The 24634-nt window shown below is 45.1% G+C and overlaps 1 protein-coding gene and 1 long non-coding RNA gene across 5 annotated transcripts in view; one reads left to right on the top strand and one right to left on the bottom strand.

Moving 5' to 3' along the window:
* The window catches only part of LOC308591360, a 329063-nt gene that overhangs the window by 68751 nt on the left and 235678 nt on the right, over nt 1–24634 (bottom strand). The gene's annotated exons all lie outside the window — the stretch shown is intronic.
* NKAIN1 (sodium/potassium transporting ATPase interacting 1) overlaps nt 1–24634 on the top strand; it is a gene marked incomplete at its 3' end in the record, with an annotated part of 55080 nt that overhangs the window by 9905 nt on the left and 20541 nt on the right. The window contains exon 1 of one of the 4 annotated variants that reach the window (XM_081202080.1): nt 18154–18225. The exons of the other annotated variants lie outside the window; for them this stretch is intronic. Coding sequence (XP_081058206.1) covers nt 18175–18225 — 51 coding nt within the window. The 5' untranslated portion in view covers nt 18154–18174. Of the gene's footprint in view, nt 1–18153; nt 18226–24634 lie in introns of those variants that run through there. 4 annotated transcript variants of the gene reach the window in all.

Genomic DNA, 24634 nt, shown 5'->3' on the forward strand with positions numbered 1-24634 from the left:
CGCAGCCAAGGTGACCTTTTCAAGATGTGTCACCTGTACTATCCAAGAGGAAAATTTTCATTCTGACATGGCTTATTCTTTCCAATAACTTTTTTTTTCTAAGAACTTAAGAAGAGCTTGCTGGATCAGGCCAAGGGCATCCTGTTCTCACATTGGCCAACCAGATGCCTGTGGGAAACCTGCAAGCAGGACCGAAGCCCAAGAGCCCTCTCTCTTCCTGTGGCTTCCAGCAACTAGAAATCAGAAGCATCATCTCCTCCAGCTGTGGAGTCAAAGCACAGCCAAGGTGGCTAGTTTCCTTCAGGGAACTTTGTCATATTCTGAATAGGGTCTGTCCATTGATCTCAATGACCTGGTCAAGGACCTCGATGATCTCAGTGCTCCTGACCTGGAAACTCCATCCTTATTTATAGCGATTGCTGAATAGCTAGGCAGGCAGAAGACAACCTCTTGCAATATCTGTATCAATTTGTGGCAGCCGCTGCAGGACAACAGGGCGGTAGGCCAAGAGATTGGATCAAGTTGCCTTTCTCCATAGATTGGGGATTGGGGCAGAGAGAGAAGGGAGCCTCGATTCTTCTATATGTGAGTTTTCAATTACACAATTAAATGCACAATTAGGTATAATTACCAGTGCTCAGGAGCCGCGACTGTTCATAATAGGCATGTAATCTACTGCAGTCACTGTTTATACTGCTCAGCCCCTCTCCCTAATGATTATGGAATGCTTCCACATTTGCATGGTTGCCATGGAAATCATGTTTGGAGCTGACAAACGGCACTCGGGATGGAAGGCACTCGGGATGGAAGGCCGCAATATTTCTTTGGGTAGGGGGGAAGCTGCAGCTTTTGGAGGGAGAAGGTTGGCTGTGGGGTCTGTGGTGGCAACTGCAGTGTCCTAAGAAGGTCAGAAGAGCCTTTCTGAATTGGGCCTATGGCTCGCCAAGTCCAGCATCCTGTTCTTCCGGTAGCTGTCTGTGTGGGAAGCCCGCAAACCAAGACCTGAGCACCACAGCACTCTCCCCACTTGTGATTCCATAGGAAGGGGTCTTCATAAGCCTTTGGTCATCAAGGTTAGTATCCATTTATATCCTCCGTGAATTTGTCCTCTTTGTAAACCATCCAAGTTGGTGGCCATCGCTGCCTCATATGGGAGCGATTTCGACTGTTTAGTTTTGTGCTGTGTTTGAAGCATTCCTTGCATGCCCGGCATCTCCACTTAAAAGAGCAAAACCTTTTAAAAAATAGTAGATATTTAAGAAGTTGCTGTTTAGGGTGGGTGTTTTAGATCCTATAAGACAGGCACACCCAACTCCCTAGAGACTGCGATCTACTCCCAGTATAAAACAACTGGCAGTGGTCTAATAATTATTATTATTATTATTATTATTATTATTATTATTATTATTATTATTTATACCCCGCCCTCCCCAGCCAAAACTGGGCTCAGGGCGCCTAACAACCAATAATAAAAACAAGTTGATTAAAATACAACTTAAAAAACAAGATTAAAATACAACATTAAAACATTAAGATGCAGCCTCTTCACAGGAGGAGAAAGGAAAAAAAGAAAGGGGGAGGGAATCGAATTGATTCTAAGCCAAAGGCCAGGCGGAACAACTCTGACATATAGGCCCTGTGGAAAGAAATCAGATCCCGCAGGGCCCTGGTCTCATGAGACAGAGCGTTCCACCAGGCCGGAGCCAGTGTTGAAAAGGCCCTGGCTCTGGTTAAGGCTAATCTAACTTACTTAGGGCCCGGGATCTCTAGGGCCCAGGACCTCTACCCATTGTCATTGGAGGGGGGCTGGGAGACCAAAGTTGTTGAGCTCCTTTTAGGGTAGGCCAAAGTTGTTGAGCTTTCTTTAGAGGACCCCACAGTGGTTGAGCATTTTTGAGGGGAGGCTAGAGTTACTCTGCTTTTTGCGGGGAGGAGGAGCGTTAAAATCGCTGTAAAACTACACCACTAATAACAAGCAGGAGCAGCAATACATTCCAACGGCGGCGGGGGTGGAGCCAGCGATGATAAGGGAGCCCGTGATTGACCATGATCGACCGCAGTCATTCAGAGATCGACCTGTCAATCGATTGACCTGTTGGACATCACTGCTATAAGAGGATTCCTTGGGAACACCTGTATTTCCCATGTGGGGTACAAATGTCTAAAGAGAGCCAGTGTGGTGTAGTGGTTAAGAGCGGTGGACTCGTAATCTGGTGAACCGGGTTCACTTCCCCGCTTCTCCACATGCAGCTGCTGGGTGACCTTGGGCTAGTCACATTTCTCTGAAGTCTCTCAGCCCCACTCACCTCACAGAGTGTTTGTTGTGGGGGAGGAAGGGAAAGGAAAATGTTAGCCGCTTTGAGACTCCTTCGGGTAGTGATAAAGTGGGATATCAAATCCAAACTCTTCTTCTTCTTCTTCTTCTTCTTCGTTGTACATGACAATGAAATCCACAGAGAGAAGGGAAAGTGTTTGGATGAATCCCAAACTTGAGGTGTGCTGCTTTGGAATACTCTGAAGCAACACAGGCGTCCTCCAAAGTTGCCAACCTGGGGTTCTTTCCCAAGCTTTGTGGACAAAGGTGCTTCCATGCAACCTGTTGTCAGGGACTGGGCAGAGGAGGAATGGTGAAGGCCGCCTCCCCAGCCTGACCCTTCCAGAGAAGAAGATGACAGTTTTGAATTACAACAGGGGTTTGAGGGAGATCACAGCTCAGAGGCAGATGAGGAGAAAAGCTGGGAAATAATGGGAGAGGAGGAGGAAGAAATGGAAGCACCAGGGGGTGACAGCTGATGGACACAGTGTCTCTAGAAAGCATTCCAGACCTTCCCTCTCTCCCAGAACCCGGCGAGCATTGAAAGTAAGAGAGCAAAGAGCTCAAAGGCAGAGGGAACTTTTCAGCACCTGTAGCAATGACGCATGAGGAAGTAGGAGAGACAACACCATTATTCTAAGAGGCTGCATTCCCAATCCTCTCTCTGTAAATACTGAATAAAAAGCAGGTGGTAAGGACTTTTCCTTGTCTTATCCGTTCCTGGCAACCTGCCGTGGGGGTTGGTTCTTCTGCCGCCTGACACCTGTCTATTGAGAATTCCTTCTGATTTATTTGGAGGGAGATTAGTCAACATTGGCTGTTTAACGACCAGCCATTTCTATTCATTTGCAGAGAAGTTAAACAATGTTGCATCATTGCAAGTGTTGTCTTTTCCTTTCCACTCCATTCTCTCATCACTTTCTGCCAGCAGTAAATCACACCATTGAAAGTTGGAGTTAACTCTTTGTTAGCAAAGATACAATCTTCACCGACTTGGCAGTGTGTCAGGAGTAATGAGCACAGCAGCTCATCTGTGGTATGTGTTACCCCATGAATCAGTTGCTGAGACTGAAAGTCCTCACCTAGCTACAGCCGTCTTAAGTCCCCTCCTCTCTAGGAGACCCCACCTGCAACCAATCTTTTGGAGAAGAAGGTTTGTTGCATGAGACTTCCCGGTCAACTATAATTGTTCAACTTGAATATGCTTGTACAGGTATGTGCCTGAATCCTGCCTGAAAATAGTGGCTGCCTGGAAACGCCCCAATTCTGAGTGACAGTAGTGCGCCTGTGAAAATCGATGCCTTTTCCTGCAGGGAAGTGTTGATTTTGACTGACAGCTCTAGCTTCCAACCAGGGAATAACTTTGAGGGGGGGGGGCTCTTTTCACTTCTGATCACAGTGCTCTGTGTTTGGAGTGATGTTGGAGGAATGGATCCGTTGCTGTCAACAGAGCAGAAAACAAAAAGAAATACGCAGGCTGCTTTTTGTACATCATAGTTCCCTAAGCTCTGCACCTGTGTATCCGAAATGTTGCAAGTTGTTTACCTGGGGATGTCTGTATGATGTATGCCATTTTCATGCTTATTCTTCCAAAACACCAGGAGGGGAGCAAATCTCTCTACCTAAAGACTTTCCTTGCACAGGAAAGTGCAAGGAAAGTTGCTATCCTTATCTGTCTGAAATATGGCGGGTTTCTATCCCCTCAGAAGGTGACAGAAATTGCGGGGAAATTGAATCCAATTCTGTAAAGCTATTTATTTATTTGTTTGTTTATCCAACAACCAAAACACAGTAAAAACAAACAGTGAAACCCCCCAGGCGGCTGATACATTTGGTATACATAATCAATAATAACATATTCGTTCCCTCCTCTTCTCCCCTTCAATCCCTCCCTCCTTCCCTACCTCCCTCAGCCCTCCTCCTTCCCCCTCAGCAAAATGGCGGCACGTGGAGGCCTTGGGAGCCAGTGAGTGACTCGCCGTCCCTCCTCCACCTCCTCTTCTTCTTCATCCACCACCTCCTCCTCCTCCTCCTTTCCCCCCACCCCTTAAAAAAATAAATAATAAAATAGTAACATATTCAAATTGACCATATGTACAATTCTTAACACTCCTCCCTCCACAAGGTTTATTTAACTTTTAACATTTTAATTGCTTCAAATTGTTCAAACCTGCCCAAATACCGTATTTTTCGCACCATAGGACGCGCTTTTTCCCCTTCAAAAATGAAGGGGGAATGTGTGTGCGTCCTATGGAGCGAAGACAGCATAGCCCCGCGACCCTCTACCGGCTGGAGAGGTGACGCACAGCTATTGCAGCAGCCTCTTTAGCCGCGCACCATCTCTCCAGCCGGGAGAGCGCGCGCGGGGCTAAAGAAGCCCCCCCCCGCGACCCTCTCCTGGCTGGAGAGGTGACATGCGGCTATGGCAGGAGCCTCTATAGCCGCGCACCTTTGTGCTGCTCCCCGACCTGCTCTTTGGGGCTGGTGGCGGGCTTCCCCCCGCCAGCCCCAAAGAGCAGGTCGAAAGGAACCTGAAGCCTGGAGAGTGAGAGGGGTCGGTGTGCACCGACCCCTCTCGCTCTCCAGGCTTCCAAGGTAGCCGCCTGAAGGCGTCTGAACGCACCTTAAACGGCACCTTGTTTTAGAGGGGGGAAACAAGAGGGGGGAAATTCTCCCCCTCTCTGCGCAGCGCCTCCTGCCGCTTCGCTGAAGGGGTGCTGGACAGAGAGGGAGAGAATTTTTTTTTCTTGTTCTCCCCCCTCTAATTGTCCGGTGCGTCCTATGGTGCGAAAAATATGGTAATTCAATATCTTCTCAAACCAATCCTCCTCCTTCTCACTGATCTTAAACCCTTTCATTTTATGTATCTTCACAGTTAGATATTCTAAGATTATAAAATTTTTCAATTTTCCCTCCATTGGTTCCATTTAAGCAATAAGAATAAGAATAATAAAGATGCAGCCAGTTTCTCATTTCCCTGTGCCAATCAACGGGGAAAGACATCAAGCCTCAACTTTGGAAGCTATCTTATACTAGTTCAATATTTTCTAAACTAACCGGCAATGCCTGTCCAGAATTGCAGGCTGGATTCTCTCCCAACTCTACTTGGTGATGCCAGGGATCAAACCTGAGGCCATAGAATTGGAAGGGACCCCAAGGGTCATCTAGTCCAACCCCTTGCAATGCAGGAACCTTTTGCCCCATGCGGGACTCAAACCCATGACCCTGGGATTAAGAGTCTCATGCTCTACTGAGTGAGCTATCCCAGATCTCCCCTTTTGCCTGCAAAGTAGATGCTCTACCACCAAACTGCCACCCTTCCCCCATATGTGGGCCTTAGATTTTCCTAAGCGAGGTTCTTACTCAGTTTGGACCTGACTCAAAGTGGGTGTCCTGTAAGGCAGTTTGTGCCAAATTAACCCTGTGAAATGCCCTGAGACCTCCGGATATAGGGTGGTATATGTTTTGTTCAGGGAAGTGGGTGGCGCTGTGGTCTAAACCACTGAGCTTCTTGGGCTTGCTGATCAGAAGGTTGGCGGTTTGAATCCCTGCAATGGGGTGAGCTCCCATTGCTCGGCCCCTGCTCCTGCCAACCTAGCAGTTTGAAAGCACGACAAAGTGCAAGTAGATAAGTATGTACCACGCCGGCAGGAAGGTAAACGGCGTTTCTGTGCACTGCTCTGGTTCGCCAGAAGTGGCTTAGTCATGCTGGTCACATGACCCGGAAGCTGTACGCCAGCTCCCTTGGCCAATAAAGCGAGATGAGCGCCACAACCTCAGAGTCAGCCACGACTGGACCTAATGGTCAGGGGTCCCTTTACCTTTACCTATGTTTTGTTCTCATTTTGTATTTTTATGTTGTGAACTGCCCTGTGATATTTGGGTGATGGGCGGTATACAAATTTGATCAATAAGTAATAATCAATAAATTTAAAGTGTCTTTGTCTTATTTTTTAAAAAGTATATACTCCCTTTCACACATGAATTAAGGCAGTGTACTACAAAAGATCAACTACTTTAAAAATCCTTTTAAAACACAATAAAGCAGCGTGCTTGAAACCTTAAAAGGCCTAACATAAAAAGAAATTAAGTTTCAGTATATGCCTGGGTGAACAAAGGTGCTTTTAACTGCTGCTGGTGGATGCTTGCTGGATCTCTCGGCATCTTGGTATGAGAAGTGGGATGGCTGATTGGGATCAGTGTTTGGCACTCCTGCTGTCCTTCCTTTGCAATCTGTTGCTAATAATGCCTCTTCCTGTGGCCGTGCTGGTTGATTTAGTCAGCCCTGTTTGAGCAATTGGCTATCTTGCTTCATTGTCTCTCCGTTCCTTGCACTGAATATGGTCTGAGAGTTTGCCAGAGCTGTCAACCCAAAGATTTACTGTGTTGTCTCCAGATGCTCAAACGAAGAAGAAAAAGGGCTCCCTGTGGGCCTCGCAGAAATGAGGCTGGCTGGTGACCGGATGCTATTTCTCTTGATTTGAATAGTCTTCAGGATTTCGTTTTGCAGCTTTCAAAGAGAGTCTTCCTGTTGCACTTGCTTTCTGGTGATGATTGGGGAATTTCCCACAACTATATTTTTTTCCACAGAGATCATTTATGAAAATGCCTTGTTTTCATAACATTGTGCAATACCAGTCAAACTGATCGGGTTCGAAATTTTGTTTAGACATTTTTCTGGTGGCTATCTCAGGAAGCATTTGTTGTGTGAGGATGATGATTTTATTATTCCCTTGTACCTATGGGACCGCCTTTCCTGGTACAGTGGTACCTCGGGTTACAGACCCTTCAGGTTACAGACATTTTAGGTTACAGACTCCGCTAACCCAGAAATAGTACCTTGGGTTAGGAACTTTGCTTCAGGATGAGAACAGAAATTGTGCAGCAGCTGCGCAGCAGCAGTGGGAGGCCCCATTAGCTAAAGTGGTACCTCAGATTAAGAACATTTCAGGTTAAAAACGGACCTCCAGAACGAATTAAGTTCTTAACCCAAGGTACCACTGTATGTCCCACGGAGGACCTTATGGTCTTCAAACAAAAACACCTTGGAGGTCCCGGGCCACAGAGAGGTTAGGCTGGTCTCGTCCAGAGCCAAGGCTTTTTGGGCTGTGGCCCAACACTCTGTCACAAGAGACTAGTGCCCTGCAGGATTTGACATCTTTCTGCAGGGCCTGCAAGACGGAGCTGTTCTGCCAGGCCTTTGGTCAAGGCACAGTGACCCCCTCCCTCCTTCTGTAATCCTCATAGAACTCTAACCCAATGGTTGCCATTAATTTGATTCTGAATTGATTTTAGAATGTATTTTAATTAATTGACTGTGTGATTTTATGTACACTGTGCTATTTTTAATTGTTAGCTGCTCTGAGCCCGGCTTTGGCAAGGGAGGGCAGGATACAAATAATAAAAAAGTATTATTATTATTTATATCCTGCCCATCTGGTTGGGTTTTCCCAGCCACCTTGGGCAGCTTACAGCACATATAAAAACAAAATAAAACTTCAAACATTGAAAACTTCCCAAAACAGGGCTGCCTTCAAATGTCTTCTAAAAGTTGTATAGCTCTTTATCTCCTTGACATCCGAAGGGAGGGTGTTCTGCAGGGAGGGCGCCATTTTTGTGAACCGCCCACGAAGAAGGATGTAGTAGCCTGTTTCTCGATGGAGTCTTTGGGAAGGGTATGCCATGAAAATCCACAAGGATCCCTTGCTGGGAATCGTGGGGCTGACATTCTTTTTGCACTGCATGCTGCATGTACTGCATGCATTCTCTGCTGATTGGGACATAGAAAAACCATGGTTTTGCACAACAGCTGATTTGCAAGTGCCTTGTTGGGGGGGGTCAAAGAAGAGCTGCAGCGGGGAGGTTAGATATTTGACTTCTGCAGGAATGTTAGTTCCCAGAGTTCCCTGAGAAGTGGGATTTCTTGTTAAACCACTTTGGGAATCTCCAAACACCTTTCAACACCTTTGGCAAACTACACTCTCCAGGAATTTTGGGGGGAAGCCACAAGTGTCCAAGGGCCTTCTCGGTATTGGCGCCCGCCCTGTGGAACGCCCTCCCATCAGATGTCAAGGAAATAAACAACTCTGACTTTTCGAAGACATCTGAAGGCAGCCCTGCTTAGGGAAGTTTTTAATGTTTGATGTTTTATTGTGCTTTTAATTTTCTGTTGGGAGCTGCTCATAGTGGCTGTGGAAACACAGCCAGATGGGCAGGGTATAAGTTGTTGTTGTTGTTGTTGTTGTTGTTGTTGTTGTTGTTGTTGTTGTTGTTGTTGTTGTTGCAGGGTATAAGTTGTTGTTGTTGTTGTTGTTGTTGTTGTTGTTGTTGTTGTTGTTGTTGCAGGGTATAAGTTGTTGTTGTTGTTGTTGTTGTTGTTGTTGTTGTTGTTATGGCACTTCCAAACTACAAACAGTGCAACCTCACTCAGTACAGATCAAATTACCTTGTCTGGAATAAGCTTTGATTAAAAGGCGTACCCTGCGCTCCTCTGAGAGGAAGGTGGGCAGATATAAATTAAACAAGTAAATGAGTAAATAAAAATATTTGGTGTCCTCCTGCGATTGCTGTCCTGCAGCAACCCCAGTAATTCCTGCAGATTCTCCTGCATGGTTAGCTAGCAAGCCACACCCCTTAATATTGCTGTTACTTTAACAACACCAATAGGCTTTCTTTCACTAAGAAAAGATTGAACCGTTGATCTTTCAGATTTAGTAACATCCCTTGTAATACCCGAACGCATTCAGTTACCATAAAAATGCTTGATTTCTAGAACACGAAAACTTTTTGCTTATTTTTATCTCGTGTTTCTCTATAAGAAAGCCTTACTGGAGCCATGTAGAAATTCTGGTTAGATTGCATCTTTCTGATAACCCAAAATCTGCTCAACTCAGTTGAGCATTCATTTTATAGTGTAGATTCATTTTCCAATATCTTAATTTACTTGATCACATTTCTTTATTAAAAAAGCATAGGCCCCACATCCAGGGATGGGAGAGAAATTTGCTTCAGTTCTTAATTAGAGGCAACCTAGCAAATGAACCGAACATTTGCACTTACTTGAATTTTGCGACACCATTTTCGAGCCGAATAATGTGTAAAAAAATGGATATGCTAAGTTATAAAGTTTGCATATAAATGCATATATTAGTGAAGGTAATATGCAGAAATGTGTTAACTTTGGAGAACTTGCTTTGCAAAAAGTGAGCATCTTTTGCAAAATTGTATGCAAAAAAATGTGTATATTAGAAGAAATTTGAACTAAAATTCTGAAGAATTTTCATGAGGACTTTAAGGACTATCCATTAGCTGTCCTTTAAAAGTCACACTTCTCTGAAGTTTACAGTGCAGTTCTCCAGCCAAGTAGTGTGTTCCAAAATGTATATAGTAGGATAAAGTGTCCATACAAAGGAATAAAAACGTGCTTAGTGGGAGAAGTTTAGACTAAAACATTAATTATATTTCATGAGGACTTCATTTTTTTAAAGTGATGTGCAAATGTTCCAGTCAGACTGCTTAGATCTACACAAGTTGATCCTTTAGAGTGGCACCACCAACACTTTGAAACAACTTGTCCATCAGTATTGGGCTGGCATCCTACCCAGGGGTGTTAATTTTTATATGTGATTTTAGCAAGTATCAGTGTTATGAGGTTACTGGTTTTGTTTGATGTTTTAAAATGTTTCTTATATAGTGTGTGTGTGTGTGTGTGTGTGTGTGTGTGTGTGTTTATGTCTTTGTTAGGTATTTTTCATGAAGTATGTTAGACCATCTACTGTAAACAGCTTAGAGGTCTTGTTCTAGTAAGCATTTTTACACACACACACACACACACACACACACACACACACAGTTGTACCTTGGTTGGCAAACGACTTATGAGTCGAGTGTTTCGGCTCCTGAACACCGCAAATCCGGAAGTGAGTGTTCCACTTTTCGAACGTTCTTTGGAACCCGAATGTCTGGCACGGCTTCTGCGGCTTCTGCTGCAGGACCTTCCTGCAGCCAATCGGAAGCCACACCTTGGTTTCTGAACATTTTTGAAGTTGAACAGACTTCCGGAATGGATTCTGTTCTGCTTCCAAGGTACAACTGTGTGTGTGTATATGTGTGTGTGTGTGTGTGTGTGTGTGTGTGTGTGTGTGTGTATCTCAGCAAGAAGGGGGAGATGCAAAACCAAGAGGAAGCCTATATTGACAGATTCACTCATCAGTAGTTCCATTAACACAATAACTTCTGTGATAGCTGATGCCATACCCCCATCCAGGTCCACCCCACCAGTCCACACACCAAAGGAAGCTCAGCATTTTGTGGTCATTCAGCATGCTCAGTATTCATTCGGCTACTCTCTTTCTTTCTTTTTTTCTTTCTTTTTTTTGGGGGGGGGGCAGAAGAGGAACCTCTAAGCACGCTCTCATTTCTGAGCGGCTCCATTCTGGCTGCATAGCTAATATCAGCACCTCACTTCGCTAATAGCGGGAGTTATTGTTGATCATAACTCTCACCTTAGGGGAGCAATAAATCAATGGGAACCGTTGCTGTGCAAATGTATCAATGACAACTCTGTTAAAAGTTCTGTTCCACCAGATTAAAGGCCTTTCGGGCATGCAAAAGTAATAAGATAGCTGAATTATCTTCAGCTTGGTTGTATTAACAACTCTTATCACATCAGAGAGCGTTTTTTAAAAATAAATAAATAACAACCCAGCAATCTTTTCTTGAGATGGATTTTTCTGATGCACAAGGTTACATGTAAAATTTGTATTATAATCTGCATCATTTTGTACAGATAATTATCATCCCAGTCTTTTCACTTTAGGTATAGTATTTAATTTCTCTCTCTCTCTCTCTCTCTCTCTTTCTCTTTGACATCCCCGTAATTTATCTGCCTTATTTCCAAGAAATGCTGTTTTGCAAAGTTCTGCTCTACTGCATGCACATTAAGATCATCTCATTTCTACCTTACCAGCTGCAACTGTCTATACTTTTTCTCAGAGCAATTTAAATTAATGATCTCTTTTTCCTTCAAACAATGATAATTTATTCCAGCCTTCCTTGCTCTCACTATCTCCCCCTCCCCATCTGTAGTCAAAGCAATCTTGTATCTGACCCCTCACATAGGGTTGGCATGCCAGTTGTGGGACTGGTCATGCATTCTCAGCGGACTGGTCATTTGACCGCCTACTTCTGGTGTGGGGAACCTCAGGTCTGGGAGCCAAATGCAGCCTTGCAGACCTCAGAACTCTATACACAAGCCATGCCCCTTGCTGGATCTGCTCCATACCCCAAATATTTTTGGCTGGCTGGAATGTGTCCTTCAACCATGCTTCTTGCTTGTCTGAATGGAGGATTGGAGAGGACCGTGTGAGTATGTATAGAACCTGGTCAGTGTTAGAAACTCAGATATATACAGTGGTACCTCAGGTTAAGTATTTAATTTGTTCCGGAGGTCCGTTCTTAACCTGAAACTGTTCTTAACGTGAAGCACCACTTTAGCTAATGGGGCCTCCTGCTGCTGCCACGTCACCGGAGCACAGTTTCTGTTCTCATCCTGAAGCAAAGTTCTTAACCCGAGGTAATATTTCTGGGTTAGCAGAGTCTGTAACCTGAAGCGTATGTAACCCGAGGTACCACTGTAATCTAATCGCCAAATGGCACCTTAAACCTAGGCTGCAGTCACCACAATGGAATGTCTAGGAGCTGTTCCCACCCCCCATTGGATTTGTTGTGGCTGTTGTTCATTCCATTTCTATACCACTGTATATTTTAAAGAACAAATCTCAAAGCACATTAAAACATCAGATAAAACAATCCGGAATAAAACTAATGCAAGCTTCAAGAAAAATATTTCAGATCCTTTGCTTTCCCCAGTAGCCATCATGGCATTCAGAGATTTCCATGTGGCTGTACTTAGACCAGCACAAGTCACAAAACGTGCCTGGCCCCTGGCTAATTTTGTACACTGAACCCCCATCGTTCAGCCTGGACACTGAGGTCCAGTGTCAAGGGCCTTCTGGCGGTTCTCTCACTGTGAGAAGCGAAGTTACAGGGAACCAGGCAAACGGCCTTCTCGGTAGTGGTACCCACCCTGTGGAACGCCCTCCCACCAGATGTCAAAGAGAACAACAACTACTGTATCTGACTTTTAGAAGACATTTGAAGGCCGTCCTGTTTAGGGAAGCTTTTAATATTTGATGAATTGTTGTTTTTTAATATTTTGCTGGAAGCCGACCAGAGTGGCTGGGGAAACCTAGCCAGATGGGCAGGGTATAAATTATTATTATTAATATTAATTAATTAATTTCTCCACCCACGTTTGCCTCTGGCCCCACCCCCAACTGAGAAGGTTGCTCAGAAGAGAATGTTGCCCTTGAGCTGAAAAAGGTTGTCCACCTCTGGCCTGCTGTGCCAAATATTCCATGAAACCTTATCTTTTTAATGTCATTGTCATATCATTTGTTAGCAAGTGGAAGAGCAAGGGCTGCCTGCCTCCTAGTCCTGTAGCCATCAGGGACAAACCTAGAAACAGTTTATTATTCATTTATTACATTCTATATCTCACCCTCCACAAAGTGGCATACGTGGTTCTTCCCCACCCCCAGTATTTTATCTTCTAAGCAACCCTGTGAAGCATCAGATCTGGGAGGCCAAGGTTCAAATCTCCACTCAGCCCCAAAGCTTAGCCTTGGGCCAGCCAGTGTTTCTCAGTCTAACTTACCTCACATGGTTGTTGGGTGATGGGTGATTGATGCATGTATACTTCCTTGAGCTCCTTGGGAGGAAATAAATGCAATAAATAAACAAAACAAAACATTTGTCTGGTCAACTGAGCAAATCTCTCTCTCTCTCTCTCTCTCTCTTAACCCATTAACCTCGGACAGGCATTTAGTAAGTATCTGCATCACTGAAATATGAACATCCTGGATTAAATTTACATCAAGGAAAGAGCCACTCTCATCCACTCTCACTTATAATTTCAGCAAACCTTCCCTCCGGAACAGCATCTGGAGTGTTTTGTGTGCCAGGATTGTAAATTAGACTCGTAGGCCGGAATCCAAAGAGCTACTTCTGGGCTCCCCTAAAAGGATTTGGACATGCCCAGTGGGATTTAAAACTTCATGTCTTTAAGCAGCAAATACCCATAATGGGTGAAGAAATAGCTTTTGATGTTCCTCTTTGCAGGACTGGCCCACCCACCCTTGAGGCAAGTTGAGGCAACTGCCTCAGGCGGCAGGATCCACTGGGGCAACAGACCCCAATGCCAGTCTCTCCCCCCCCCCCCAGTTCCTGGTGTAGATCTTCCCTCACCTTTTCTTCCCTGTGAGCAGGATGCCATTTTCAGATCTACCTTGGGTCCAAAATGTCTTGGGCCGGCCCTGCCTCTTTGTTTCAAAGAAGCAGTGGTTTTAGGCAGTGGTTTCTCTCAGGCCTACATGGATAATCTGAGGACTGAACATAGGATCCTCTGCATGCAGAGCAGTGGCTTGCCACTCAGTAATAGTCCTTCTGAAAGTCCTGGTGTCAGGTGTAAGGCAGGTGGGCATGACTTGCCTGAAACAACCTCTCGGGCCAAATGGTGAGGACCAAATGTCGCCTGAGAGCTGGAGTTTACCCACCCTTCCTGTACTAGATTTGATGGTGCTTTTATATACAACATTGTTTCATATATGTTTTACTGTATTTTGAAATCTGAGGAACCAATTCATAGGAACCAATTCATAAATTAAACAGTGGTACCTCTGGTTGCAAACAGGATCCATTCCGGAGGCCCGTTCACAACCTGAAAGGAATGCAACCCACGTCTGCTCATGTGCGGGTCATGACTCGCCGCTTCTGCGCATGCGCGTGATGTCATTTTGCACGTCTGCACATGCACGAGTGGTGAAACCTGGAAGTAACCCTTTCCGGTACTTCTGGTTCACCATGGGACGCAACCTGAAAACACTCAACCTGAAGCAAGCATAACATGAGGTATGACTATACAGTCGCACCTTGGTTCTCGAACAGAATGCGTTCAGGGAGTTCGACTCCTGGAACCATTTAAAAACCAAAGCATGGCTTCCAACTGGCTGCAGGAGCATCCTGCAGCCAATCAGAAGCAGTGCCAGATGTTTGACTTCTGGAAATCATTTGAAAACTGGAACGCTCACTTCCGGGTTTTGATCGTTCGGGAGTCGATTTGTTTGGGAGCCAAGGCATTCGGCTTCGAAGGCGCCACTGTAATAATAATGGAATAAAATTTCAAATAATTGCTGTCAGTAGCTGAAGATACACTTGTTTACTTTGGCCTTTGAAACTTGATCCTGGTTTCCTCCCTGTATTGTGTTGTATGGATTGTTGATTTTGGCATTATGGGTGGGGTGGGAATTTTTACTGCTTTAGTTGTGTCCTTTATATGATGTAACTCACCCTTGGATCTTGGACCGAAGGGCAAGTAAGAAGTACTACTACTGCTAACAAATGCTACGAATGCTGTGAGAACCCATTTACTCCAATGATTGAGTCCTTCCTGGACAGCAAGAACTCTGTGCCTGAGAAAGGAAAAGCAGCGCATGGAGGCATTCAGGGTCTTGTGAGCAATTGCCAAATTTGAAGGGCAAACAAAAACCAGAGGCGGCCCAAACAGACAGGTGGATTTTCTGTGGGAATGCACTGCATGGAGCTCAGGGGGGGAAAAGAAGCATTGAGAGTGAAATTTCTCCAGCAGATTTCTCTCCCTACCCCCATCACTCATCTTGGTAAGCTCACCTGAACAGCAACAAACACACCAGAAGCTTACCAGTGTGTGTATGTCTATCCAGAGAAGGGCAAATATTGTCCACATTTAACTTGGAAGTAACAGCTTTCCCTTCTCTCTCTCTCTCTCTCTCTCTCTCTCTCTCTCTCTCTCTCTCTCTCTCTCCACAACCAGCTTCTAAAACAAGCTTAGATAGTTGTGAGCTGAGATAAACACATCCCTTTAGCCAGCACTTGCCTCTAGCATTGTCCAATGAGCCGTGCAAAAGCTGATCTTCAGTGTGACGGGCCAAACAGCAAAGCTTTTCATCTTCCCAAGGCTTGTGAGGTGGGAATGCATGTCACGGGGCTCTGCTTACTCAGAGATGCTCCGATGGGTCCTAATGGTATTGGGTGTCTCCAGATGTGTCAGTATTTAGTGGGAGGGATTCGAGTGCATACCAGGCAATTTAGATTTGTGCAGTTAAGGTGGATCAAAGTGCTGCTTCTTTTTTTGAAAAGTCCACTTTAAAAGCAGACAGACTTTCTGCAGTTAGGAAAGTGACGGGGAAATGCTTTGAAACAGGTGGGATAACTAATGGGAGAATGTATAAACACCCAGGCAAATAAGAATGAATGCTCATTGTTGTATAACCTCCCCGCTAACAAATTAGAACAAATGCTCACTAAAGAACGTCTGTAGCTCTGTGGCAGAGCATCTGCTTTGTGTGCTGAAGGTCCCAAGTTCAATCCCAGGCATCTCCAGGAGGGGCTGGGAGAGAATATTGTCTGAAATCCTGTAGAGCCACTGCTAATTGGTGTAGACCATAAGTCTTCAATCACTTGGTTGGGACACACAAGCGGGTTGCAAAGCTACAGCAGGTGGGTTGCAGCACAGTTTTTGCTGCCATCTTGGATTCCAGCTAAAGCTGATTAGACCAAAAGAGAAGAACTACATGCGATGTCTGGGTTAGGACGTGTTCTGGTGAAACACTCATTTTATCGTTTTCCTTGAGTGCTGCAATATGGCAGGAGAAAGGCATGGACCTTTTTAAAAATAAAATGCTTATTTCTGGCTAACCACATGCCCCGCGTTCCTGTATCGATGCCTCACTAAAGGTATAGCTCCGTATGTAGCAAGGGCACTCTGTTCCCTTTCTAGTCTATTTCTAGACCAGTGTGGTGTAGTGGTTAAGAGCGGTAGTCACGTAATCTGGGAAACCGGGTTCGCGTCTCCGCTCCTCCACATGCAGCTGCTGGGTGACCTTGGGCTAGTCACACTTCTGTGAAGTCTCTCAGCCCCACTCACCTCACAGAGTGTTTGTTGTGGGGGAGGAAGGGAAAGGAGAATGTTAGCCGCTTTGAGACTCCTGAAGGGGAGTGAAAGGCGGGATATCAAATCCAAACTCTTCTTCTTCTTCTTCTTCTATGGCCAGAAGGCAAAACCACTGGTTTCCAGTAGCTTTTCACCTTGTCTGCTAAGTGTAAAACCGTTCCTTTTGGTTTAGTAGTAACGCCTAAGGTACGCTTCTCTGTGAATTGCCATTTTAGGATTAACAGTGTGCCTTATTAGCATTATTACCATACTTTTCAGTGTATAAGATGAGGCTGTTTTCTTTTAAAATTATGTTAAAAATTGGGGGTTGTCTTACACATGGATAGTGCATGGGGGGGAGTGTGGGATTGGTTGCTGTCATGAGCTGGAGATTGTCAGTGGCTATTGGGCATGTTATTGGGGCTGATGTTGATTGGCTGTCACTGCGGCAATTGGGTGGGCGGTTGGCGTCTTCTGTCGGTGAGGGGATATACAATAGGTGGCTTTTCTGATGCGTGAGATCTCCCCTAAAAAAAGCTGAACGGCTCTGGGCCCCACCCCCCAAAAGCTCAACAACTCTGGGCAATCTCCCGCCATTTTCTAAATTTGGAGTGCCCCAAAATAGGGGGTGTCGTATACATGGGGGGGGGCGTGTTATACACAGAAAAATACGGTAAGTATAAACTGAAATGTGAAAAGGGAGTCCCACTTTGTAGATTGTGAGTCAGAGGTGCATCTTGAGAATGGACCAGTTGGAGACCACTGGCATAGACAACACTAAGCTGCATGCACAAATGGTCTGACTCAATGCCAGGCATCTTCCTATGTTCTTAAGGACAGATACGGGCAGACCTCACCAAAGTTTTGTGGAAGAAAAGCAGGTTGAATACACACACACACACACACACACACACCATCTTACTTCAGAGGGGAGGAGGGAGAGCTGGATCAGTAAGAATCTCCCTGTGCAAATACAAACCGAATATCTTTCTTCAGGCTGCAGCAGCTAATTATATTTAATTCAAAGAGGCGAACAAAAGGCAGCAGAGAGGGCACGGATCCTCTGCAGACACGGCTGGGGCTGGGGCAGGGGGAGCCGGGAGCCCTTTGATCATTATACTTGGAGTGTGTAGGCTGCAGCCCACTTCTTCAAGCACACAAAGGGCTTTTGTCTGCACGTCGATGTCAAGTGCATATGTGTGTACACACGCTTGCTGGTACCACGGGTCACTATCGTCAGGCGCAGTGAAGGGGTGGTGACAGTGGACAACTTCCCAAGCAGGAATTTCCTCCCACCCCCACCCCCCAAGGCTTTATTTTTTCCACAGAATGTGCCCCCCGCCAATACACACACATTTCATTTATTTCCACAGCAGTTAATTGATGCCCCCCCCCCAAAAAACCCCTTCTTTAATGGTTTTTATTGTTTGGTTTTATGTTCCTACTAGTGAAAAAATCCCTGCTCTGACAAATCTTTTATGACTTGGTCATATACAAATATCTTTATGAATAAATCAATAGGAACAAGGTGGGTATAGGATTGAGGCTTACAACTGCAGTCACACCATTCATTTAAAGCACTTAAAGCACTACCATACTTTTCCATGTATAAGACGAGGTTTTCTTTATTTAGAAATAAGGTAAAAAAATTGGGGTCATCTTATACACAGGATAGTGCATAGGGGACACGTGTGATTGGCTACTGCCATGAGCCGGAGATTGTCAGTGGCTATTGGGCGTGTTATTGGTGACTGCATCAAGGGCTGGTTTGATTGGCTGTTGCTGCAGTAATTTGGCGGGTGATTGGCTGCTTCTGCCGGCGAGTGGCCAGATGATTAAGCGGCTATTGCGATGGGTGCTAGTGGCAGCGCAGGTCATGTGGGTGAGCGAATTTCTGCATTCCCCCCTAAAAAAGCTCAACAACTCTGGGCAATCTCCCCCCATTTTCTTAATTTATAGTCCCCCAAAATAGGGGGCATCTTATACATGGGGGAGTGTTATACCCAGAAAAATATGATACTTTAAACAGTCATGGCTTCCTCCAAAGAATTCTGGGAGCTGTACTTTGTTACGGGTGTTGAGAGCTGTTAGGAGACCTCTATTCCCCTCACAGAACTACAGTTCCCAGAGTTCCTTGTGAAAAGGGATTGATTGCTAATGCATTCTTGAGAGTTGTGGCGCTGTGAGGAAACGAGGGGTCTCCCAATAACACTCTTAAACTACAGCTCCCAGAATTCTTTGGTGTAAATCGTGAGTGTTTAAAGTGGTATCATAGTGTGAAGGTGGCCTTAAAGAGGAACACATTTTCTCTCACACAGCATAGAATACCTCTTCTGAAGTGGTGCCTGTTACCAGTAGTAGTAGTAGTTGTTTTTAAATATATATTATAGGTTGTGATATTTAAAGGACGTGGTTAAAAAAAAAATCCACACCTCCATTGACAAGATTAATTAGAGCATAAATTTTAATTACCTTAATCAAGTAATTGGTTTTTAACTTTGCCATAGCCAACTGTTGTGGGAAGAGCTATGGGATTGCTGAGGCGAGGGTGGGAGGTTTGCCAACCCAGCATAGGCTGTGGCGCAGCACAAAATGGCTGACGTGTGTGTGTGTGTGTGTGTGTGTGACATACCACAAAATGGCTATCACATGGCAGAACCACAAAACGATGTGGGCTTGCTTTAGGGGCACGTGTTCAATGCGGGAGAGGCTGAACCAGTGCAGATGGGAGCTAAGAAGAGCATTCAGTCTCTTGGGCACCATGAATTTCTGAAGGGATATCGAAAGAGACTGTTTGCTTGCACCATAGGAGGTGCTGGTAGGCACACTAATGCTATGTTGGCAGCCCTTGCACAACTCCCATTGGCCATGCTGGCTGGGGCTGATAGGAGTTGTAATCCAACATTGGAGAGCCACAGGTGCCCTGTCCCTGAGTAAAGGGTCACAGGTAGCAGGGCTCAGAAAGTCCTTGGAGATCTACTTGCCCGCCATGAATAGATAAAAATGGACCTCAGTGTATAACATAGCTTCATATGTTCAACTTGAGGCCTCAAGGTGAAAGAGGGGAGCATCCTTGCTGCTTGCTTGTCTAGGACCCATTGCATTAATGCATGAGCACATTAGTATTCATGCATGAATAAACGTCACCTGCAAGTTAGAGGAAGCTTAATTGTCAGCGGCTTAAGTGCAGTTACTAAAGAAAGCGATAATCAGGAAATATAGACACCTTAATTTAAATCAAATTAAGCAATCTGTTTGCATCTTCTGGGTGGGTCTTTCCGGCATAAGGCAAGTGTGTCTTCCACTCATGACCATTTAGTACAATATTATAAATGCTGACTGGCAGCAAGCGCCACACCCTCCCAACATTTCTCCCATGAAAACAGTGATGTCCTATTTCATAATAGTAACAATAATAACAGTAGTAATTTATTTATTTATACCCCACCTATCTGACTGGATTGCCCCAGCCACTCTAGGTGGCTTCTGGCTCAGGAGTCGCAGAAGCTCGCCAGGGTTTTCCCAGTCTTACCTGGAGATGGCAAATACTGAACCGGAGACCTTCTGAATGCACAACAGGAGCTTCACCTCTCCTCTCTTGCATGATGCGGTCAAGAGCCAGGGGAGAAGCAGAGCGCTCCTGCTTGCTTAAAGCATAGTTTATATTAAACGATCGTTTAATGCCATGTATGAACCAGCTGTATGACACCCCGTTGCAAAAATGATAGTGCAAATAAAAACAATTAACTGGTAATCGCCCTGCGGAAACAGAGGGATTATTATCAGTAGCCAGCATAGATTTATTAAGAACAAATCATGCCAGACAAACCTAATTTCCTGCTTTGAGAAAACTGGTTTGCAGCATGTGTATAAGCGTGGACTCTCCCTTTGCTTGGGTGACAATGAAGCCCCCGGCCTTTTAATTGTGTCATAATAACAGCAACATCCAAAGTATTTTTGCATCAGCATCATATATTTAGCTGGGGGGCATTGACTAACAGGGACTCAAAAGAGTGGTGAAGGGTTTTGCCTGATCTCCTCCTATTTTCTTCGGGGTGTCACAGAGAGGTTTGGCCAAAAGCAGAATTCCGGTCACTTTCACCCCCTCAATTGATGGAGGTTCCTGAATATCAGGGAAGCCTATATCAGCCAGATTAGAACATCAAACTGTTACTCTTTGTTTATTTCCAAGTGCTCAGTTAAAACAGTTCCCAGCGTGGGTCGCAATGTATTAAAAATAAGCAAAGGGGCATCTCAATATTGTGATGTACATTCAGTGTTTCACAGAATGCACAACAGTGGCATCTAGCGTACTGAATGAAATGATCATATGCAGATGTAATAAATGTGTTTACAAAACATTAGTGAAAAGTGGTTCACGTCAGTGTGAAAGTAGAATTATAAAACTGATTTACTCGTCCCTAGCAGCAACCACAGATTGTGAAGTTGGATAAACTCAAAGAAGCCAAACTGAGTCAATTAATGAATATCAGTCCCAGCCTCCTGTCATAAGACCTGATGATCTTTGTTTTGGGTTCAGCTTTCATCATCTTACCAACCTGTAGACCTCCAGGGCCTGGACCAGCCTTTCTCAACCTTTGGGTCCCGAGATGTTGTTGAACTACAACTCCCATCACCCCTAGCTAGCAAGGCCAGAGCTCAGGGATGATGGGAGTTGTAGTCCAACAACATCTGGGGACTCAAGGTTGAGGCCCTGGACTATGATTCCCATCAGCCCTCACCAGCACATCCAATGGTCAGGGGTGATAACAGTTGTAGTCCAAAACATCTGGAGGGCACCAGGTTGGGGAAGGCTGCTTTAGAACTGGAACCAAGACTGCGACACTGATGTTTCAGGAGGAAAGCAATGTATCGGCACAGGAATGGTAACTCACTTCAAATCATATCATTTTGCTCAACAGCCTCATTTATACATTGAACAGGACTGGGTAAAGGCTGGGCTTGCATATCATCATGTTCCAGCTCTTATTAGTGAACTTCCTTCCTGTTAGATTGCTGGGCTCTGGTGAGGCAGTTTGAGGGTTAATGCCACCCCTGTTGAGCAGAGTTTTTGGAGGCTGAGACTGCACATGGCATCTCTTTGGTGGCTCCAGAAGGTTTGTTGCTTTGGAAATGTCAGTTCCAGTGCAGTTTAATTAAATGAAATCCCCCACCGAGCCCAAGGCATATGGCAAATGAAATAGCACAGCTCAAGGATAATAGTCCATTGGGGTGCAATTAATCTCAAGGTTGCTCTGGTGCTGAGCAGTAGCGATAGCATGGACATGGAATAACAAATGGACTTGGAGTTTTAGACAAAGTGGCTGGTTAACTGTATTGCAGCATCAAGGGCTTTGACTGGCAGAAGCTTAGGGTTTCAGACAGGCATCTTTTTCGGCTATCCTTGGGCATGCCAGGGACTGGGCCTTGTACAGTTTAGCATGCAAAACATGAGCTGCTGCTCTTCCATCAAAGGCCTATGTATGCCTGTTATGCAAAGGCAGGCTTATGACTTGAGAATCACACAGGTTAAGTAAACTGTAGAGCAGCACCAGGGAGTCAACATGCTGTTGGGCTGCAACTCCCATAATTCCTAACCATTGGCCATGCTGGCTGGGCTGCTGGGAGTTGAAGTCCAGCAACATCTGGAGGGCAAACACTAGGTTCCTTAACCCTACAGCAGAGATGTCCGCATCTTCTTTCTCCACTGCTCATCTGTAGTAGCATTGTTCTCGGAGTACTCTCATAAATACAAGAACAGAGTCATGCAATTTGAGGGTTCCCTTCATCTGACAGGAGGCCTTTTTCAATTAGGAGAAGGGAATCATTGTGTCCAACCCAGAATGTAGAAAGTCCATATGCCGTGGATCTAGCATTGCCTCTAACATTCCCCCCCCCCCAATGTGCTCCATTCATGTATGTTGCTTCCAGTCTTCAAACATTGAGAACTGGTGTGATGGGAAATCAAATTATGGAAATGCATTGGCAAAGCATCCCAGCAATGAACAACTGTTTTAAAATTCCCTTGGTTTCTGTTTCTGTAGTTTACAACTCTCCCCCGTTCCCACTGCCAATACTATGTTATCTCAGGACTCTGCTAATTATTGTTTATATGGCCATTTTGTACTGTCGTAAGCAGAAACTGAAGCTGGTTTGTTGCAGTAATGGCTTTGATCTAGCAGAACACTTATGTACACACACAAACACATACACACACACCTCTTAACTTCAGAGCTTATTGCATTCTTTCAGTCTGTGGTTTGAGCTGAGCTTCTGCCTGTCTGGGCAACCCATTAGACAGGTGTAGAAGCCACTGTATCCTGCACTCACTCAGATCTGTCTTGACCTTCCCATCTTCATACTGGTACCGATGATTTATACCAAGCAGAGCTGCTAAGCTGCTCCTCTCTGGAACATTTAGCAATCAGCTGTCAACTTGCAGAGACCTGAAATGCCTTCAAAGCACAGAAACAAGCTAACTGCTAGTTTATGAAATTGTGAATTACGAAGTTGTAAGCTCCAGGTCTATTTCAACATCCTTAAACAATGAGAGGCAGACTTCAGACCTTGCAGGTTTTGCTCCCCTCACCCTAGAATTTCAGGTTCTATCAACCAAAGCCAGCTGCACAATAGTTGCTTGAGGGATGAGAGAGAAAGAGAGGAGGATGAGAGAATTACAGAATGGCATCTGTGAGAGCTCATGTTCAACACAGGAGTTAGTTTTCAGTCCCATAACCAAGCTTATAGTTCTCTTTTACAGAAATCCACTCCTGTTTTTCCCCTCCATGGTTTTTTCCAGCAGCTTAATTTAGGAAAAAGGGTGGACGCTTTTTATCATTGGTGCTGTTTAACAGCAAGCTCTTGACTATGTACTGCAAACTACACAGAGCTGTAGCAGGAGATTCTGATCCACTTTCTACTCTCTCCTGTCCTAAAGGCTGTATTAAGCTTGTCCCAGTGTGTGGTCTAAAGGACAATGACACAACCATCTTGCTGAAGCTAAGCAGGTCTGGTCAACACCTCAATGGGAACCCCACATCCATTATGGGAAAAAGGCAAGATATAAATGTAAACATTGATAGACTAAGGCCACAGTCACATCATACATTTAAAGCACTATGATGCCACTTTTAAAAAATCATGACTTCCCCTAAAGAATTCTGGAAGCTGTAGTTTGTTCAGAGTGCTGAGAGTTGGGAAGCCCCTATTCGCTTCCCAGAGTTACAATTCCCAGGGTGGTTTAGCAATCAATCCCTGTTCCCAGGGAACTCTGGGAATTGTAGCTCTGTGAAGGGAATATGGGTCTCCTAACAGTTTTTAGCACCCTTAACAAACTACAGTTCCCAGGATTTTTCAGGGGAAGCTGCAACTGCTCCAAGTGGTATCAGAGTGCTTTAAAATGCATGGTGGGATTGTGGCTCAACTGAGCAATGGTTCTTCTAAAGACAAACATTGTAACCTAGTAGCTCAGATTCGTTTATTTGTATCTAGTTATCAGACCATGGGTAAATGAAAGTTTGTAACAGGATGATGGTGACACAAGGCGACATCTGTGGATCATCAGCAGTGAGTCCTAATACAAGCCCACCGGTAGAAAGCTGCACAGTCATACCTTGGGTTGAAGTTGCTTCAGGTTGAGTGCTTTCGGGTTGCACTCCTTGGCGACCCAGAAGTAACGGAACACGTTACTTCCAGGTTTTGCCGCTCGTGCATACGCAGACAGTCAAAATGACGTCACACGCATGCGCGGAAGTGGCAAATCGTGAGCCGTGCACGTGCAGATGCGCAGACGCGGGTTGCGTTTACTTCAGGATGTGAACAAGGCTCTGGAACGGATCCTGTTCATATCCAGAGGTACCACTGTACAGTGGTACCTCGGGTTAAGTACTTAATTCGTTCTGGAGGTCCGTACTTAACCTAAAACTGTTCTTAACCTGAAGCTCCACTTTAGCTAATGGGGCCTCCTGCTGCTGCCGTGCCGCCGGAGCACAATTTTTGTTCTCATCCTGAAGCAAAGTTCTTAACCTGAGGTAATATTTCTGGGTTAGCGGAGTCTGTAACCTGAACCGAATGTAACCTGAAGTGTATGTAGCCCGAGGTACCACTGTATATCAAAGGAAGTCTGCAGTCAGGAACTGCTAGAATCTGTGGACAGTTGAACTGTTTGACGAACCTTTGAACTGCAGGAGACAGCTTCTCAGTGAAGTGCCGTCAGGTCATGGACCTACCAGACCTCCTGGGTCCTTCTGGACAGGAAGGAGCATTAAGAGGGCTTCCTGTTTTAATTTAGC

Source organism: Podarcis bocagei, assembly GCF_964188305.1.
Source record: "Podarcis bocagei genome assembly, chromosome: 7".
NCBI lineage: Eukaryota > Metazoa > Chordata > Lepidosauria > Squamata > Lacertidae > Podarcis > Podarcis bocagei.